The sequence below is a fragment of the Crassostrea angulata genome, chromosome 4 (assembly GCF_025612915.1).
Source record: "Crassostrea angulata isolate pt1a10 chromosome 4, ASM2561291v2, whole genome shotgun sequence".
NCBI lineage: Eukaryota > Metazoa > Mollusca > Bivalvia > Ostreida > Ostreidae > Magallana > Magallana angulata.
In genome coordinates, this window is record NC_069114.1 from 4,803,582 (window position 1) to 4,825,628 (window position 22,047).

At 32.6% G+C, this 22,047-nt stretch overlaps 1 protein-coding gene across 4 annotated transcripts in view; it reads left to right on the forward strand.

Moving 5' to 3' along the window:
- The first annotated feature begins 2,250 nt into the window (after positions 1 to 2,250).
- The window catches only part of LOC128181882 (uncharacterized), a 101,212-nt gene continuing 81,415 nt past the window's right edge, over positions 2,251 to 22,047 (forward strand). For all 4 annotated transcript variants that reach the window (XM_052850443.1, XM_052850442.1, XM_052850444.1 and 1 more), the window contains exons 1-12: positions 2,251 to 2,357; positions 13,947 to 14,017; positions 14,243 to 14,329; positions 15,412 to 15,489; positions 16,423 to 16,500; positions 16,665 to 16,752; positions 16,885 to 17,023; positions 18,360 to 18,441; positions 19,796 to 19,990; positions 20,477 to 20,609; positions 21,163 to 21,279; positions 21,791 to 21,897. In XM_052850443.1, the coding sequence (XP_052706403.1) occupies positions 2,276 to 2,357; positions 13,947 to 14,017; positions 14,243 to 14,329; positions 15,412 to 15,489; positions 16,423 to 16,500; positions 16,665 to 16,752; positions 16,885 to 17,023; positions 18,360 to 18,441; positions 19,796 to 19,990; positions 20,477 to 20,609; positions 21,163 to 21,279; positions 21,791 to 21,897 (1,257 nt within the window). In that variant the 5' untranslated portion in view covers positions 2,251 to 2,275. The remainder of the gene's footprint in view (positions 2,358 to 13,946; positions 14,018 to 14,242; positions 14,330 to 15,411; positions 15,490 to 16,422; positions 16,501 to 16,664; positions 16,753 to 16,884; positions 17,024 to 18,359; positions 18,442 to 19,795; positions 19,991 to 20,476; positions 20,610 to 21,162; positions 21,280 to 21,790; positions 21,898 to 22,047) is intronic.

The following is a 22,047-nucleotide window of genomic DNA, read 5'->3' on the forward strand; positions in this document are numbered from 1 at the left end:
TTTAAGTTCATTTTGATTGGCCGATTACCGGTGTGATACCTTAACTGTGCTGAGAGAGAGAGAGAGAGAGAGAGAGAGAGAGAGAGAGAGAGAGAGAGAGAGAGAGAGAGAGAGAGAGAGAGAGAGAGTGCTATGTAATATCTAAAAAAAAGTTAGTTTAAAAAAGTTCTTACAAAATGCATAGAATTGCTTCCCCTAAAACCGTTCTTTGCTTAAGGAGATAATTGATCTGTCTGTAAAATGTTATTTGTGTTTAAATTGGTCAAAGGTGTAAACGATAAATACAGTATTAATTTTCCTATTGTACCTTGTTGTTATCTGAATTTTATTTTTTTCCTGGTTCATATATTTTTTTTTTTCAGTTTTGCATTCTAACTACATACGTTGTATCCGTGCCCCGGTCCCTGTTTGTAGGTGTGTAAGTACCCATTTTTCAATTTCCATGAATTTTTAATATTTAATTAAAACCCGAGTTGTATTTTGAACCCGTTATTTTCCGTGTGATATTTGATTTCAGGCTGAAATGTTCTCGGCAATCAGCTAGGGTGTGTGGTGATGAAAACAATGTTAACAAATCGTACGCAGAATGTGTACATGTATCTGCGTAAATATTTATTTAACTTGACTGTAATAATTCGTTTTTAATGCATCATTTTCTTATACAGAAAGAAATGTACTTATGATAGATTTTTTATTTACTTTATACAAGAGTTGGATTTATTTAATTAAACCCGCTATTTTCCGAGTGATTTAATCTCGGGCTGAAATATTCGCGGCGATCTGCTAGGGTGTTCGGTAATGAAAATAATTTTAACAATACAGAAAATGTATTGATCATTAAAGCTCATAATTTTAGTTGAAAAAAAAATTAACTGGTCATTTTTATACATTCTATAAATGATGCAGCGATGATTAACAACTCGGCAATTGTTACTAAAAAGAAATTCCACGTACATCTTTATTTGTACGTGTTCTCTCTCAAATTCTGCCATTATCAGTTTGTTCGTAAAAATCGTTTACAGCTATCATACGTTTATCATAGACATCGTTTATCCTTTCCTATCGTGGATCAATCCTATCATATCGTGCGTGTGTATTGTTCTATCGTGCGTTAATCCTATCCTTTCGTGCGTGAATACTGTTCTATCGTGCGTTAATGCTATCCTATCGTGCGTGAAACCCATCCTATCGTACATGTACGTTAAATCTATAATCAGTTGTTTACGTATCTCGACTCAATACGAAGGAAAGGAATAATGTAAAAATCTTTTAGATCTAACCAAAGTTTGTGATGTACTCAACACGTGTCTTCAAACCTTGCACCGTAATATACGAGTTAAAATTGTCAGCCATTGTTGGCATAGCACAACGGGAGAAAACATTAAAGAGCATTATAGGATGTAGACAAATTTTGTTTTGATTAATTTGTAGGTTTAGCTCGTTCTTTTTCCTGCGCACACTGGTTCTTGGAGCTCGCTTCGCTCGCTTATACATTTTCTTCATACGAATAGAGCAATTCAGAGCATGGAATCTATTGATTCGTTTGCACAACAAAAATGTTACAGTTAACATTACATTAATTTAAAGGTGTTTATGTTTGTATATAAGATATAAATCAGTTGAACACAAATGACAAAAACTCTGAATAACAAGAATCTGTGTAGACATTTTTAGTTTACCTAAACTTAATACATAAAAACATTTTTAAAGATATTAATGATATTTTAATAAAAAAAAATAATTTCGAAAACTTCAGCCAAAGAATATGTTTTTTTACCAATGTAATCAGGTAAGCGTGCCGAATTAGGTTCCCAATCACGAAATGAGGGGTGCCATCGACCTTAGTGAACTTGCTTGTAATGTTTTACTATTCACCATATTGTCTTCTTTAAACTGTTCAATATTTAAAAAAAAAACCATCAAAACTTGAATTAAAACCGCAATGATATTTCCAAATGATGATATTCAAAACATTTAAATGATATGTATCGTTCATAAATAGTTTAATGGAGAATCGATGAGGAAGGTCCAATTATGTGCCTAGTCTCTGATAGAACGAAGTCACACACCTGCACGATTACATTTTACTTTAATGTGTCCATTCTCACTTTTGATAGCTATATTCATCAATTCGAACAGACTATTCCTGAGGACAGTTGAAGATAAATATCAATATCCTGTGTTGACCCTGGTGTGACCCTGACTAAGACAGACATACACGTATAATACCCGTAAAACTATTACTTAGGAAACACTGCATTCTGTTCAGAGGAAGATGCTGGTCCGATCCTGCTTATTGTTTGGGGTGGTACTAGCGGTGGTGCTCTCCGTCCCAGTAAATAAGAAAAGGGATGAAGGTGATTTTTAAACCATATATCTACTAACACTTTAAATATGCTTCCATGAATTATTTAGAATAAAATTTAAGCTCATGCACGACTTGTTTGCATTTGGAATATTGTCTACATACATCAAAACAGACTTTAATTAGTCGTTTACAATAAAAATTAAGTTGTAGATTAAACATCTTTTTTTATTATTGTAAAAAGAAAAACAATAAAAGTTTGAATGCCAACATTTAAAATCACTGGTAAAAGATTCTCAAATTTTTGAAATTATGATTTGCACCGCAATAATTTGCCCGACTATTATAAAAAAAATACAAATTAATTTCTATCTGACTTTAATATACACTGCTTAATCTTCATATTCGAATATATATGTGAATAATGGTTTGAACAAAAAAAAAACCAAACAACAAAAACTCTAACGATAGAGCGAATTAGCCATTAAAGGCCCTCCTTTTTATTTTATTATTTCTTAAACAATAAGAAATTGTTCACCAAGTGTTAGACGATATGTTTACATAGATTACTCTTGCGTTTCCTTGAAAAACAATTAAAGGGACTGTCCTTTCAACTAAATAACTGAGAAGAGTGTTTAACGTATTGTTGATGCATAATGAAAAGAAAACAAACTAGATACGATCTCGTTACGAGTAACGAGTAGGTCTTCCGTTCAATTTTTAAACGATACGATTAAAATATCAATAAAATTTCTGAATTCCACCTCAAACACTCCCTTTCAGATAATGTATACGATTGTCAATATCCTTTAAAATGCATAACAAAGTGTTTTGCTTTTTCACATTTTGCATATTAAAGATTTAAGAGTTTAGTCTCCTAAAATCAATAATTACGTCATCAATGGGAGTGGCAATGCGTTTTACAAACTGATATAGTTATGATCAACAACTTTGTTTCTGTAATGCATAATAAAATCTTTATGGTTTTTAAGGTATATGAAAAAGACTTTACGAGTGGCTTGGCCCCTAATTTAAGGGTCCAGCCCCTTTTTCTTGAATTCGGTCGAAAGGTCTCACAAATTCTAACATTTTTTGTTATTACACGTATCTAAAATTGTTGATCATATTTGAGATACAAATGATTGAATATTTAAGGGGCCAGCCCTCTAGATCCTTAATGGGGACATACATTGGTGTTTTGATTGATTGAATCGATTAGAATTATCAACGCAAGCATTTTCTCTTTTACAAAGCTTAACAAAATATGTCTCCTTCTCTAGATATATTGTCTCAAAGTTTAAGTACTTTGGCCCCTAAAAATCCCTAATTACGTAATAAATGGGCGTGGCAATGATTTTTCCTGATAGTTATTGTTACGATCAACAACTTTGCTTCTATAATGCATTACGAAATCTTTATCATTTTTAAGTTATCTGTAATAGAGTTAACGAGTGTCTTGGCCCCTAATTTAAGGGGCCAGCCCCTTTTTCTTGAATTCAATCGAAAGGTCTTACAAATTCTAACATTTTTTGTTCTTACATCTATTAAAAATTGTTTATCATTTTTGAGATACAAATGTTTGAATATTTAAGGGGCCAGCCCTCTAGATCCTTAATGGGGACGGAAATTCGTGTTGTGATAAGTGGAATCGATTTAAATCATAAATTCAAACATTTGCTCTTCTACGATGTCTAACAAAATATTTTTACTCTTCTAGTTATATTGCGTCAAAGTTTAAATACTCTGGCCCCTAAAAATCCCTAATTACGTAATAAATGGGCGTGGCAATGATTTTTTCTAATAGATATTGGTACGATCAACAACTTTGCTTCTATAATGCATTACAAAATCTTTATCGTTTTTAAGTTATTTGTATTAGAGTTTATAAGTGTTTTGGCCCCTAAAAAAAGGGGCCAGCCCCTTTTTCTTAAATTTGTTGGAAAGAACTTTTGATTATCTACCACTTTTGTTATATATGTCTTAACAAAATATTAACTGATAAAAAGATACAGATCAAAATGTATGAAGTTTTTGATGCAAAATTCGTATCCAATTTTCGAGCCTAGGCGAGCTCAAAGGAATGGCGCCACTGGCGCAAAAAAAATACGTTCTGCACATCTTCAAACTATGGTCTACCTATCCTGAAAATTTCATATTTATATCTCTTATAGTCTCTGAGTTTATGTCTGCACAAAATGGGTCGTAAAAACTTACAAAATCGGCCGTAAATCGGAACCGGAAGTGACGATTTCAAAATTTCAAAAAACTTCTAGAATTATGACCACTGGCAATCATCTGTGAAAAAATGGTCGAAATCGGCCGAATAGTTTTCGAGATATCGCGTGCACAAATTTTGTGGAAAAAAATAATAATAACTAGATACGATCTCGTTACGAGTAACGAGTAGGTCTTCCTTGCGATTTCTGTTTTTAATCATACCATGAATAATCGATATAATTTTAGAATTACCCCCCCCCCCCCCCCCACACACACACACACTTTCAGATAATGTATACAAATCCCTAATTACGTAATAAATGGGTGTTGCAATTAGTTTTCCAGATAGATATTGCTACAATTAACAACTTTGCTTTTATAATGCATTACGAAATCTTAATCGTTTTTATGTAATTTGTAATATACTTTACGAGTTTCTTGCCCCCCCCCCCCAAAAAAAAGGGGGCCAGCCCCTTTTTCTTGATTTCTTTGAAAAGGTCTTAAGAATACTAACAATTTTTGTTCTTACATCTATCTAGAATTGTTGATCATTTTTGAGATACAAATGTATGAATATTTTAGGGGCCGGCCCTCTAGATCCTTAATGGGGACATGAATTCGTGTTTTGATAAGTGGAATCGATTTAAATCATAAATTTAAACATTTTCTCTTCTATCATGTCTAACAAAAAATGTCTACTTCTCTAGTTATATTGCGTCAAAGTTTAAGTACTTTGGCCCCTAAAAATCCCTAATTACGTAATAAATGGGCGTGGCAATAATTTTTTCTAATAGATATTGGTACGATCAACAACTTTGCTTCTATATTGCATTACAAAATCTTTAGCGTTTTTAAGTTATTTGTAATAGAGTTTAAGAGTGCCTTGGCCCCTTAATAAAGGGGCCAGCCCCTTTTTATTGATTTTGTTGGAAAGAACTTTTGATTCTCTACCACTTTTGTTATATATGTCTAAACAAAATATCAACTGATAAAAAGATATAAATCAAAACGTGTGAAAATTTTGAATGAAAATTCGTGCCCAATTTTCGTGCCCAGGCGAGCTCCAATAAATGGCGCAACAGGCATTAAACAACTACATGCTGCACAACTTCAAACTATAGTCTACCTATCCTGAAAATTTCATATTCATATCTCTTATGGTTTCCGAGTTTATAGCTGCACAAAATGGGTCGTCAAAAATTACAAAATGGCCGACAATTCGGTACCGGAAGTGACTACGAAAAAATTAAGAAAAATGTATGAAGTTTAGATCACGTCAAACAATCTGTGAAAAAATGGTTGAGATCGGTCGAATAGATTTCGAGAAATCTCGTGCACAAAATTTGGAAAAAAAAAATAATAATAATAATAAGAAACAGTACGAAAACAATAAGGTCTTCCGCTGGAAACGGAAGACCTTAATAACTAGATACGATCTCGTTACGAGTAACGAGTAGGTCTTCCGTTCAGTTTTTAAACGATACGATTAAAATATAAATGAAATTTCAAATTTCCCCCTCAACCATTCCCTTTCAGATAATGCATACGATTGTCAATATCCCTTGAAATGCTTAACAAAGAGTTTTGCTTTTTCACATACAGCACATTTAAGGTTTAAGATTTTAGTCCCCTAAAATCCCTAATTACGTTATTAATTGGTTTAGAAATTCGTTTTACAAAGTGCTATTGTTACGACCAACAACTTTGTTTCTATAATGCATTACAAAATCTTTATCGTTTTTAAGTTATTTGTAATAGACTTTACGAGTATCTTGGCCCCTAATTTAAGGGGCCAGTCATATTTTCTTGAGTTCATTTGAACGGTCTCACGAATACTAACATTTTTTGTGCTTACACTTATCTAGAATTGTTGTTCATTTTTTAGATACAAATGATTGAATATTTTAGGGGCCAGCCCTCTAGATCCTTAATGGGGACAGACATTGGTGTTTTCATTAATGGAATCGATTAAAATCATCAATGCAAGCATTTTCTCTTCAACAATGCTTAACAAAATATGTCTATTTTTCTAGATAAATTGTGTCAAAGTTTTAGTACTTTGGCCCCTAAAAATCCCTAATTACGTAATAAATGGGCGTAGCAACGATCTTGCCTGATAGATATTGTTACGGTCAACAACTTTGCTTCTGTAATGCATTACAAAATCTTTATCGTTTTGAAGTTATTTGTAATAGAGTTTATGAGTGTCTTGGTCCCTAATTTAAGGGGCCAGCCCCTATTTCTTGATTTTGTTGGAAAGGACTTTTGATTATCTACCCCTTTTGTTATATATGTTTTAACAAAATATCAACTCATAAAAAGATAGAGATCAAAACGTATGAAAAATTTGATTCAAAATTCGTACCCAGTTTTCGAGCCTAGGCGAGCTCATAGAAATGGCGCCACTGGCGCTAAAAAACTGCATTGTGCACAACTTTAACCTATGGTCTACCTATCCTGAAAATTTCAAATTCCTATCTCTGATAGTCTCTGAGTTTATGTCTGCACAAAATGGGTCGTAAAAACTGACAAAATCGGCCGTAAATCGAAACCGGAAGTGCCGATTTCAAAATTTAAAAAAACTTCTAGAACTATGACCACTTGCAATCATCTGTGAAAAAATGGTCGAAATCGGCCGAATAGTTTTCGAGATATCGCGTGCACAAAATTTTGGGAAAAAAATAATAATAATAAGAAACAGTACGAAAACTATAAGGTCTTCCGTTGGAAACGGAAGACCTTAATAATAAGAAACAGTACGAAAACAATAAGGTCTTCCGTTGGAAACGGAAGACCTTAAATATGCAGCCATATTGGACACTTAAGTTATATATAATACGCTTTTAATCTAAAACGATATAAAGTCATTAGAAATGTACTTTTCAACCCCCTTCCCCCAAACTCTCTCTCTCTCTCTCTCTCTCTCTCTCTCTCTCTCTCTCTCTCTCTATCTATCTATCTATATATATATAAGAAGCACAAACAAACCAACAGCACTCGTTATCTATAGTGTCGGATCGTCCCGAAAATTTGACTATATGTTACTTTATTGTTCGTGTCGTTGGTTATTTTTAGTGGTTCGGTTTTTTTTATTTACAGACCCTAAAACGTGCTACTACACCTCTAAAACGAACCGTATCGTTCCGTGCAAGAAACGAACCGTACCGTTCACAAAACGAACCGTACCGTTCACAAAGCGAACCGTACCGTTCACAAAATGAACCGTACCGTTCTCAAAACGAACCGTACCGTGCAAAAAGTGTGCAAGATAATTTATGCAAGACCCGCCTCCAGACGGACAAAAAAGCGAACCGTACCGTGCAATAAGCGTGCAACTTCCATATACGGCTTATTGACCTAATGTCTTTCGATGAATACGGACGGAGATTATCACTGACCAGTTAAGTCCAATATTTTGCTAGATTTTTTTTTTATATGGGATTAGAAAAGACATACTAAAATTTTAAACTGTAATTCTTTTTAAAACAGTTACAAAATAGTTTAATTTAATTTCCTTTCTAAGACCGTAATCATCTCAAAATATGCATCGCCGATTTCTTAAACATTGTAAACTATTAATGTTCACACAATTCGTGGTTATACTATTTTGATAATTTTTATGAAATGTTTGAAACATTGGGTACATATTGGGCCTTACATAGCTTTAAGTGATTCTCAGGAGAGAGAGAGAGAGAGAGAGAGAGAGAGAGAGAGAGAGAGAGAGAGAGAGAGAGAGAGAGAGAGAGAGAGATCGTTACCCGAGACGTTAAAAAAACAGCGTATGTTTAGAAATAAAATACATTATGGCTAAACAAGGGTTGAAATATTATAATATATAATTTCATATCCCTTTCAAATAAAAAAAAATGCCAACTTAAGTTACGCGGACCTTTTGATTTGTTATTTAATCTACAGCTGCTAAACTTTAAACCAATTAACAATGAGAAAAGAAAACATTTAAATATATGTGGATGTGCTGTAGTAAATGACAACCACATATTACCGGTGACTCGAGTAATTTGTACTTCAGCTATTTATGTAGCAATAAATAAGGAAAAAATCACTCTTATATGATATATCATAGATAAATATATTTACATCTTAGTAAATTAAATGCAAGCATCGAACGGAAAAAAGTACACAACTTTCAACTTTATTTCCCGCATAGCTGGTAATGGCGTCGTGATTTCACATGAACAAAAATCATTCGTGCGATATATGTGTACAAAAGCTGATCAGAAAGACAACAGCGTCTTTCATCTTGAGTTCTATACACAACAGGTGTTATTGTCTTATTTTTTGGACGCTAAAATATGTGTACACGAGATGCCGGTATTCACACCTTTCCACGGACACCTGTTTGGTAACTCATTACAACCTGTCGTGTGTATAGTCTGAATATATCTTACTTCTACTTTGTTTCGTGGCTTTTCTTTATCTCTAAAAAAAAAAAACCCAGAAGAACTGTCTGTAGATATGTACACAAACAACTACACGGAAGACTATCGGCGAGTGGATCTGTAAAACAATTCAGCGACTCTATACACACACGGGATTTTCACAAATATTAACTTGCAATAAAATATCATTTACCGGGTACCAAAAACCTGATTGATTATATTTTAAATAGTTGAATGGGATTTAATAACATTTTGCAAGTGGTGTAAGCACAAACACAGCTCTTTTTATATTTATTTTCAATCTAATATGTGTGATGTGAAATAACGTCAACATTTTAACCATCGAGATCAATCTGAATACATCGTCTACTGTACAGACTTTTAGTCATTGTGTTGAAATCGTTGCGAAAACCATGAGTCTAAAATAAATGAATTAAATTCATACAAATAAAAATCTAATAATTTCAAATGGTTTGCACACAATTACATACACTCTCAGAGAGAGAGAGAGAGAGAGAGAGAGAGAGAGAGAGAGAGAGAGAGAGAGAGAGAGAACTTGTGTGTTGGTTATATTACTTAAATTAAAGTTTTATCTCTGAACTATATTATTTCGCTTTAGGTTTCTATAGTTGGTCATTTGAGCGGGATTTTATCTCAGGACTCCACGTGCTTCGCCTGTCAATCAGTTTAAGTATAACAGAACAGATCACGCCATGTGCCGCGTGCTACTTGGCTCCTCCTATATGGCGAGAAGAAAATTATCTAATGAAAACTTTTTTGTTTTTTGTTTTCTTAAATCCCTATTAAAAAGAGTGTTCCTGTTTGAAATTATTCAACAATAATTTCCCTCCGACTTCATGATCACATAACTCATGTACTGGCGATCAGAGTCTTTTTCCTCGCTGTCGTATTATTTTTGTTACTAGATAAATTTATAATATATTTATCACTTTACTGCAAGTATGTGTGTAAAAAGGAAAATAAAAAATATAAACAGGTTAGTCAGCATCTGTTAATCGTCAGCTAAATCGCATGCATTCAGTGAAGAGCGGACACTTGTTCAACAGAATGATAAATATCGCCATTAAATGCTATTGACTTGTGTATATCCAGTTGCGTACATATCGTAAGAAATATGCTACATGTACATGTATAGTTTAACGGAAAAACAAAAACTAATAGTCATATTTTGACTATACACGCGATCTTAGTTTAGATAAGAGAAGCGATGACGGGTTACATGTAGGTATGATCTGTGTATACGCACAAGTGCAGAAAATCGTAGAATCAATATTTAAATGAATAGAATTCGTGTCATTACTCAAAAAACTATATAACAGTTGATTTCAAGATTTGTAATCTGAAATTCATTGTTTATCTTATCATTAACTGCGTGTAATTTTACATCGTCTATTCACTAGGGGAATTTGATCGGCAATAGTACTATGTACAGTAGTACGCAATAAAGAATAATGATACGAATAATGAAGAAAGAAAAAGAAAGATGCTTGTAAAAATAACAACTAGCCGAGAATCAAGACAACACTTAAGGAAAATTAAGAAATATCAGAATAAAGTCGACGCAATTTTTATAGCAATTTTAAATGGATTAGAAATATTTAATGACTTCAATTCAAGTACATGTATAGAAATAAAAACTTAAGATGCTTTGTAAAATTATCGACAGCTCGCTGAATTAACAGAAATATATCAGATTAAAGTCAAACAGTTCTTTTAATATATCTTAATGATTACATTTATCTAAAATTAAATACTATAATAACAGACTAATCAAAATAAAAATTACCCCCGCTTCCCGGTTGTCACTGAGTACACCATTCACGAAACGTATTAAAACAGAGGAACGGATGGAAATTCTGATTTTGAATAGATTGAAATACATTTGTAAAATAACATATAAATAAACCAAAAATTTCATTATCATATGACATAATTACCACCTTGCTGAAGTAGATCGGGTAAAAACTAAACGAAATTATATCGAAAAAAATCAAAGCGTTCAAGCCACGCTTACCTCATAAATAAAGCGCGCAAACCGTTCACAAAGCGTGCAGCTATTTTTAGCAAAGCGTACCTAAAGAAGCGAACCGTTCCGTTCACAAAGCGTACCGTACCGTTCACAAAGCGTACGTACCGTTCACAAAGCGAACCGTACCGTTTACAAAACGAACCGTACCGTTCACAAAGCGAACCGTACCGTTCAAAAAGCGTAAAGAACTGAACCGTGCAACTGGTCTAGTAGCACGTTTCAGGGTCTGTAAATATCTGAGAAAATATCTGCTGACAATAACTTTAATCTTCCTTTTCCTTGTTTTTTAGCTCACCTGAGCTGAAAGCTCAAGTGAGCTATTCTGATCACATTTTGTCCGTCGTCCGTCTGTAAACTTTTTTACATTTTGAAATTCTTCTCCAAAACTGCTTATCCAATTTCAACCAAATTTGGCACAAAGCATCCTTATGGGAGGGCGAATATAAATTGCAAAAATAAAAGTCCGATCTGTATTCAAAGCGGAGAAACCCTTGAAACTGTAGAAAAAGGGGGGTGCATTTTTAAAAATCTTCTTCTCAAGAACTACCGAGGCAAATTCAACGTAGTTTAGCATAAATTATCCTTATGGGAAGGAACATATAAATTGCAAAAATTAAGGGGTAATTCTGTTTCAAATCTGAGTTATAACGAAAATAATAATAAAGGAAAGGCGTGTTTCAATCAGTTTAATAGCTTCGGGCTCGGCATCCGGTAAAATGCGTAGGCAAGACTTGGCCTGGGCAAAACAAAAGATTGGCAGTTATTAATCTGCCAATTTCATTAAAATTTCAGGATATTTGATGGACTAGTATATTTGTATTCGCTGTAAATATTGCTGCAAAATAATGCGTATTTGGAATTGACGATTGTCGATCTGCCCCGGCTTTTATTTTGCCACGGCCAGGTTTGCATACCCATTTTACCAAGACTCGTATTCCATACTTCTAAAACGAGGTTCTTTGTTTAAAGCAGCCATGACATTATACGAAAAAGGTCGATCTGACTATGATGAATTTGCTTGTTGTGCAACAGCTCGCGTATGAAGGGAAATTTTGAAACATGAAAAATATATTGGTGCCGATTTTGTGAAGTAAATTGAGGCTAAATATTTCAATGCGTTGACAGTTTTCACACATGACGTTGTTGTTAGCTTGTTCTGATTTTCGTTTCGGTTTCATTATTTATGCTTTGTAACCTGGAAACTATCCTTTGCATTTTGTGATTTTTACGTATCAAATCAAACAGAGACTTCGGTAAATCAAACAGTTACGTTAACTGTTTACCTGCGCAAATTAAGCAAAATCTGATGTAGGTGTACTGAAATACAATTCATTATATCGGTAATTCGGCATTATCTTTTGCGTAATGGTAGATTAATGCAATAGGTTTTGTTGAGATGCGTGGCATTTTCTCGAGTTTATTCAGTTTAAATAGAGTTTGATATCGCTGACGGAAATATGTAGGTATATACATGTATATATATGATTCATTTCGAAAAAAATAGATTGTGTTCTTTATTTGTTATACATGTGGTGCATGTTTCTTGTGTTTAATTATTTACAATTTCTATTCACTAACCATATTTGATTGTTAAGCTTCGAATTATAAGATACAGAGATTTGCTCACAATTCTATGTTTGTACACAGATCTTAAAAGCTAAAGATTAAAAAAGTAAAAAAATTGTCAATATTTATAACGAAAATTTTCAAAGTCTGTTCTTCCAGAAACCAACTTATTGAATTGTAAACTTAACCTTTTTAGCTCACCTGAGGGTGGGGCCACAATGGGGGGTCGAAGTTTAACAAATGAATATATAGAGTAAATCTTTTAAAATCTCAGAAACTAATCGGCCAGAAAAGCTGAAACTTGTCTGGAAGCATCCTCAGGTAGTGTAGATTCAAATTTGTGAAAATCATGACCCCCGGGGTAGGGTGGGGCCACAATGGAGGGTCGAAGTTTAACATATGAATATAAAAAGTAAATCTTTAAAAATCTTCTCAGAAACTAATCGGCCAGGAAAGCTGACACTTGTGTGGAAGCATCCTCAGGTAGTGTAGATTCAAATTTGTGAAAATCATGACCCCTGGGGGGGGGGGGGGTAGGGTGAGGCCACAATGGGGGATCGAAGTTTAACATAGGAATATATACAGTAAATCTTTAAAAATCTTCTTCTCAGAAACTAATCAGCCAGGAAAGCTGAAACTTGTGTGGAAGCATCCTCAGGTAGTGTAGATTCAAAGTTGTGAAAATAATGATCCCCAGGGGTAGGGTGGGGCCACATTGGGGGGGGGGGTCAAAGATTAACAAAGAAATATATAGGGTAAATCTTTAAAAATCTCCTCAGAAACTAATCAGCCAAATGATTCTTTATAATTGTTAAGACTTTGGCCCCAGGACAATTCTTTGGCCTCACGAGAAGGTTCAGAGTTTGATGTACGTTTATATCCCATATATAAACTATTGTTAGGGATCTTTTTGAGAACTGCAATACTCAACATATGATATGACTATAAAATTATCCTGTTAGAAAAGGGACTAATGATTATAAACATAAGAATACCCAGGGGAAAATTGATTTTATTTGTACAAGATCTACATGTATTATTGTACATTGTCCAGATAGTTTGTATAATGACTCCATTGAGCTGATTTTATCATTCCTATTGTTCCTCAGGTGAGCGATGTGGCCCATGGGCCTCTTGTTCTATATATTGATGATTAAAAAATTGAGGTACATGAATTGTAAATATATTTATTAAACACATTCCTTGTTGTGGAATTTTAATCAAAAAGGTATCGACCATAACATATTAAAGCCATATAGTTCGTTACAAACAGCATATATTTTTGCAAGGCCTAATAAATGTACTCGTATGGTTATAAAGATAACGAAAAAGCGCATGATGTTCTTTAGAAATAGTCACATAACAAAATACTTGATCCTGCTATAAATCATTGTTGAAAACAATACAGATGTCCTTAGGGAGGAAGTTCGAGAACTGGTGGAGTATCTTAAAGGGGAACAACTTAAAGATGAGTCAGAGGTAACAGTATTTAAAAAAAAACAAATGACAATAAGAACTATTTAATCGGTAGTATTGTTGCGGTTATATAGTGGAGATAAAACGAACAAAATTCAATAGGAAAACTTGTGTATAACACCAGAAAAGGATAAATCTATAATATATACTTTAGCTATCAAAGTTCAATATGATTATTGAGACAAAATTGCAAATTGTTATTTTGTGTACGTTCATACTTTAACGCAGAAATATGAAAGCCTGGAGAAAAGGAATAAAGTGGTGGACAGGAAAAGTGAAAAATCGAGAAGTCACAGTGATATGCTTGATGAAAAGGTACCTAGTTATCTTTCGAATTCCTAACATAATTGTAACCATTTGAATCTGTGTTGGACGTGAATGGCTTGTATAGAATCTCGTCGTACTTTATCAGCATTATTGATACATTGAAAATGATGCATCCCTTTCTTTACTTTACAATCTGTATGAACCACTTGGCTGATATCTGTTGAGGGCTTAGGCCTAAGGTAATAAGAAAAATGCAGAAGTAATAGGCTATCGAACATATATTTTAAACCATCAAGTTACCTCAAAAATATATTATAAAATAACAAATATTTAGTATATGATAATTTTTAGCAACAGCAACAATATTACAGTAAACAAAAAAGGGTGCTATCACTCTTCATTTTGTTTATAATTCATTAATACCTATGATACATTGTACATATATCGCTTTTAAAATTATGTCACTTTTACAATAGCTTCTAAATTATCACAGAGTTTAAGCATAGTTTCATTTTTTTCTTGATCTTTTGTACAATGGATCATCACAAAAGAAACACAGTATATATCTGTATATTTATCAAACGCAAACTCGTAATTTTTAAGATTACTGAATACAGATTTAATCTAAGACTGAAAAAGTCTTAAGTCGCACACCTAAAACTCTGTATTAATTACTTAATACTTAATTAATACATTATGTCCTGTACAGGTCATGTTTTCTGTTTCTTTGAAAAGCTTGCTGAGTATAGATCTTCAGTAAAGTATCTACATAAATAAAGATCACGGCATTTATTTAGAATTATCCCAAAGTCATGTAATGGACGTAAATGTTAGCTCCTTGTTTTATCTGAATTTTGTCTTGAGAGTACTATACATGTCAAAAGAAAACTCGAATCAAACTCCCAGGTTAAAAGTACATGATTTAGGGATATTTAAAGAATAAGATATTAAAAGTTTCCCTTAAAGGTAAAAGAACAGTTTTCATCAATTTCTTTAACCATTATGACCTTTAAAAGGGGCACGTTATTTGAAATATTTACCATTTTAATTTAATTTAACATCTGTTTTTATTTAAATGTGATGGCTTGCATAACAAGAGACGCTATGCTATTCTATTTTTTTTTCGCCAGGATGTAGACCCAAATGACGACAAATTAATGGTATTAATGGAGGGAATGGCAGTAGAAAAGAATGGCAAAGTTTATACGGTAAAAAGTGTATCTTAGACGGTCCTAGTCAACTTCTTACAAAACAAATATATTATGGCAGTGGTTTCACAACTTATCTTGTTTAGTTTTATGAATTCAGAGACGGCTTGGGACAAAATATATTTCCAACAAAATATTTGAAACTGTCTTCTCGCAAAAAGAAAGGAACTTGTGTAGTGATACATTTATGGGTCGTATTTAATAACTTTTAAAGCTTATTTAAATGCACTTATGATATATTTAAAGGACACACATGTATTTGAATTGCAAAATTAAGCCTCCTTATATCAAAATATATTAACCAAGAGGGTGTGAAAACAAAAGTGATATGTGTGTACATTTATGCATTTATGTAATGTATGTTTACAGTAACCTCTCATGAAATACACTGGGCAATTGTAGTTAATCATAATCTCGATATAAACATGGCTCAGAATCATATAAAAAAAATAAAACAGCTCAACCATCATTACATGGACATGTTTAAAGAAAAGAAGTCGAGTAGAAATATACGCAATCATGTTTGATATAGTTAAATATATTTCATTTAAAAACAAGATTAAAAAATCAAAGCAACTGCAGAACATTTGGCATTAAGAAATGGATCATATACCGGTAATACCTATTAGCTAGCAAATCCCTCTTTCAAAAATGAAATTTTAGGAGGACTGCAACAAAAATGTTTGTAGATTGATGCTGTATAATGTATGCATATTTCGTTTCTATTTATGTACCAGTGTTTAAAGAAGCGAAAATATAATTATATTGACTTGGAATTCACTTCATCTACATAACATAATTTCAAATGTAACTTTGATAAAATAAAATTAAGTTCTCACTGGGAACATATTTTCGTTTCTCAGGTCAATTAACTGAATATCAAATATCGACTTTTAAAGGAATCCAGTATATGTTGTAATTGAATGCTAACAGGTTCAAGGGTTGCATCCTGAACTGACAGCCTTTGCCAATGCGAGCAAGCTAGAAAAGCTTCCGTCAACACCTAATCAGGTTTGTATGGAAAATATTTCAATCGATCTTCATTGTTCGTGTATTTGGCTAACTCTAGGTTGTACATGCATATACGTTTTTCAGTATCCAAAGATTAGATCCGACAATTTATGATGCATATTATTTTTTATTTTTGTTTGTTTGTTCATATAATGTTTTCACAGATGGATGCGGAAAAGAGAAGTTTTTTGAAAACGGCAAAAAAATGGCCGAAAGCTATTGTTCCCTACAAAATTGATAAAAAAAGCATAGGTAAGCTTTTCAATTACAACAGTGTATGTTTTATCAGTAAAATATTGACAATTGTTCTAAAATTTATTACGAGTCACATAGTACTTTCTTTGCTGAAATGTGTGTGGTTTTTTTTATTTGGTTGATCTGCAGTACGACAACAGAGTTACTATATCCTCCAAAAAGCAGTCAACATCTTCAACTCTCGCACCTGTTTAAAATGGCTGCCACACACCCCGGAGCTTGCTAAGCAAGTAGGACACAACCATTATGTGGAGTTCAAAAATAGCTTGTATGTATCATAGATATTCATATAATGTAAAGACATGCTGTTTCGGATATGGTTACGAACATTCAAATACGTTGAGACAACGCATTGGCGTTTGCATGCTTAGGAGTTAGTTGGTGACCTTTATCGTATGACAAATTTACATATATTCTAACATAACTAGGATGGATTTCAAAAGTATTCAGATGTAGCATCATGCGGATTAAAACGTTTTTCAATTATTTGATTGTTGTATTAGACTTAAATAAATATGGCATAGTCACGATTTTGATCAAATTTTATTTTTCTGTTTTTATTGTTTACAATTCTTTGTTAATGCATTTCAGATTTCATTTCCATTTCATTTTATTCAGTTAATATTTATAATATCACAGAAAGCAATATTTACACATATAAAATATAACAGATAAAAAAGCAGACATTATCTCAGCACTATGCAACTTAATAGTTCAATGTGTTCATTTATTATTATATAGATTACATGACATACGAATGATAATTATTACCTACTTAAGGATAGAAATTGTTTAATTTTTCATAAAGATCTTTATAAGTCTACATTTACATTCCCCTAGTCAATACAGATTCTTAAGTATTTGAAACTGTCAAAACTTTTAATAACATGACCATCATACATCATTTTTTAAAATCTGTAACACTTTTAAGTTTTCTTGGTGGACCAAATAAAATAGATTCCGTCTTGCCAGAATGAAGTGACAATCTGAAGAACACTTTTTCAAGAACACTGCCGAGTTTTGTGCAATAATATCAAAATCTCTGTGAGCGTAAAAAAAAAATAGCACTATCATTGGCATACAAAATTAGTTTACAGTCATCAACACTGGCAGCCATATCATGTACACATATTGAATACAAAAGAGGATCTAAAATACTTCCTTAAGGAACAACACAATTTATCATAATAAAATCTTTAAAAAACATACTGTTGACAGAGACTTGTTGCTATCTACATGACACGTAAATGAAAACCAAAATTTGAGCGTCAGTCGAAGACTTCTAAGCAAGATACAAAGCTCACAATCCGTTGCTATGTAAACAAGACTAGTGCACTGTTTTTTTTATTTATTTTGGTTCAATATACTTGTGGTTTTTTTTCAAGCTGATTTTTTGGATGATTATTAGGAATACCTTACTTAAGCATTGTAAACATTAAAAAATGAAAAACCAATTTTAACCAATATCGTGACCCTGCCCCTTTAACAGTAATGGCAAGCCATTTTCTTTATTTTTTATCCTACAAATGCCAAGTCCATGTGTTTTTGATTGATGTCATTGCGTACTGGTATTGCCATTTGTTGTTGATTGTGTTCTGTTTCAGTGGATGCTATTCGAATATTGGATACTATCGAGATCGTAATAGGCCTCAAGAAATTGGAATGTATGAACCGTATTGCATGAATGTAAGTAACCAATGTATTGTATTTTATTGTTGTGTTTATCGTCTTTCATATTTGAAAAGTAACTAAAAATGGTCTTCAAACTAAAGACTTTTCAATTCCGCGTGTTTATATATTTTGCTCTGAGTATTCATTGCAGTTTCATATGTGTTTATGAGTTAAGAATGATAAGCGGGGTAAATCCTTGCAAATAGTAGTTTTTGTTGTTGGTATTTTTTTAGATTTTTTTTTACAACATCAAACAGTAATTTTACATTTCCATTTACAATTAAGAAATTACTACATTTATTATTTATGAGAGTTATGTTTGTTGATATACAGTCATGTTGATTTAAAAAATTGAAAACTGAAGACAAAAATGACAGACCAACAGAAGAAGTAACACATGGTTTGATGACAGATAAATATCTAAATGAAGATATTTTCAAATTTATTGGGGATTATTAACTTCCTAAACAATTGATCATATACGTATGTATCATTTTTTATCATAGTCAGGTGTTTTGAAATATAAAGTCAACTAGACTTGTTTTGTCTTCACCAAAAATGAAAGGCTTCTCGACGGCCTTTTAACAACCTTAGCTTTATATTTTTAAAAAAAATGTTGAAAACAATTCAAATCTATAGGATTTTTAACTTTTGATATAAAGTTTTACAGCTGTCTTCAGCTTTTAAAACCACTTAGTTACCTTTTGCGTTTTTTTTTTATCCAGACACTTTTAAGATATTATGAACATTAGAGGATCATCAGTTATTTTAAATACAATATAACATGTTTAGCAATTCAAACTCGCAAAATTAGATTTACACCGTGTAAATTCAAAATGTTGGCACATGTAAAAGTTCGGATCGCAAAAAAAAAACTATTACAAAACCGATCACCATTTATATCAAAATAGATTCCATACTCTAATTAAACTACATGACAAAATAAAACATTTAATAAGTTGCGTTAAAAATAAAAAGTTATTAAAAAGTATTTCCTTTAAAAATAAAATTAACTATATATACATATAGCAAAAAATATATTGTTATTGGTAGAAGTTAACAATATTAAAGGTAATGTTTTTGACGTTACATTGGTCTCTAGGTCACCTCAATGAGCTCATTACTTCTCTGTTGCAGTAAAAAAAAGATATGGATAAGTTCAAAATGCCTAGTAATTTGATTTTTCAAAGCTAAATTCATTTACATGAATGAGATAAGATAAACACTATCAAAAATGTTCGTGAATATATTAATACGTAAGTAATCGAGTTTGGAACCTAAAGGAATTGATTGCGTAACCATTTGACTTAATTTAAACTTTAAACTGTGTGTCACAGCTGTTTACTTATCTAAGTAATGTTTTTGGTAGGTTGGGACAGCGGTCCACGAAATGCTACATGCTGCGGGCTTTAGACATGAGCATAGTCGAAAGGACCGTGACGAGTATATACGTTTGATTAAAGAAAACCTTGGATACATGATAAATGATCCAAACTTCGCCAAAGGTGATACCTTGGATCGAAACCCTTACGACTATGAAAGCATCATGCAATACGGTTTGAAAGTAAGAAATATTGTTATTTTTATATTCAAAAGTATGTGTTAGAAAGAAATCAGTTCGTACAGTCTCCAAAACAGATGTATATTGTTAAGCTATCCTGCCTTACACAGTTTAGGAAAGTGAACAGTTCATCTTGCTCTTTTGTTATTGGTGTGAAATGCATGTGAATCAATTTTTAATCATTTTTGTAAAAAAAAGAAGATATTGTAGTATTAAAGTCAAAAGCACTAAATAATTCTTTAAATGAAAAAAAAAAAATGAGAGAACAAGTTTTATTGAAATCGGATTTGATCATTGTGTTCAAAGTTGGGACAAGACATTTTAACAGCACGTGAAAGGGAAGTAAATGTAGGTACATCTAAAAAACAAACTAAACTATGCCAAAACATAAAGGACCATCTTAATAGTTTGTGGTATCGGTACAATCATGATTTCCCTGATATACATACTAGAACATTGCAATATGTTTATTTTTTTTATTATGTGCAGTACTTTTCTACAAACGGAAAGCAAACAATAAAGTTCCTGGACAAGGACCTCGAATTTTTAGCAGGCACTGGTGACGCACAGGGGATGGATTTCTATGACGTTAAGGATGTTGTAGTAAACTATCAATGTGCAGGTAGTTTGCAGTTTACGTAGATATAGAACTCTAAATTTGGTCTTAGATCTTCGAATTGGTTAAAAAAAAAACCTACGTAGCTCATATGCATTTTCCTATTAAAAATGAACGCACACACGTATTATCACTCCGGTGTTTTAGATTTAATTCAAGAGACTGTATAAAAATTTACTTCTACTACTGCAGAAGGCGTTTTAAGGGAACTGCTATTTTGGTATTGATACAAAATCAATTAAAAAAAATAAGCAAATTTTTCATTTTATAGAACAAAAACATTTCTAGTATTTTTAAAATCTAAATTCTATTACCAAATATTTCCCCAATGACAAGTACATAAATTTATGAAATATTAATAAAACTTTTACTGTCGCGCTAGAGAGATTTCATGTGACGCAGCAATACGTAAGTAGCATGAAGCAAAACACTATGAAGAGCCCTCAATGAGTGCATTTTATGGTTGTTTTTTTTCTTCTAAATATTGTAAGGATTTTAAAATATAATTGTTGAAGATCTGGTTGCTGAAAACAGGAATTATGTACATTAATTTCCACAGCGGACTGTAAGGACCCTCCCAAGTGTACCAATGGGGGATTCGTCAACCATAAGTGTGAATGTTACTGTCCCCGGGGATACAAGGGAAAGACATGCGAAACTGTGATCAGTGACGGTGGTATGTCCAGATAACATTTTTGTTTTTCTTAACCGTTTTGTTTTCTTAGCTACAACCACAGAGTGTGACTTTGTGGTATAATTTGATTTAGATTACAATTCTGGCTCCACCGTCACCAAAATTTTCAAATTCTTCAACTCATTCCTCAACTCAAATCCTTTAAAGAAAAGTGCATACATTTGAGGTCAAACCTCAGATTTGAGGCTGAGTATTGACTTGAGGAAAGTTGGTGACGGCGGGGCCAGGGCATTTATTTTACAACTGTTACGATAAATTGTTATGGCGCATTTGCATATCTGTAAACAAAATATTCATCCCTTAGTAATTGATACAATGTCGTAACAAGAAAATAAAAAAGGAACTTTCTCCTCCGCGACTAAATAAATCCACGTGCATCGTTCAAATATCATTCAATCCGTATAAATCGTAATTTGTTAATGTCAGATTGATAGCTCAAATCATGTCACAACTATTTATAGAAATTAAAGTACTTTTCCTTTTTCTTAAACAGATTGTGGAGGAATGTTAGACGTCCCTCCTGGAAAAGATGTCTTTGTGGTATCACCGGGGTATCCTGCTCCCTATCCACTTGGGAAAATTTGTCGTTGGGGCGTAAAGGTTTGAACGATCTATGTACTAATTTAAAGGTTTTCTTTTGTGCAGCTATCTTCTACACCGATAAATATTGAAATTGGTTATGTATGAAAAGAAATCTTAATAAAGGGACATTGATATGTATATAGTTACATTTAAAAAAGTATATGAGTT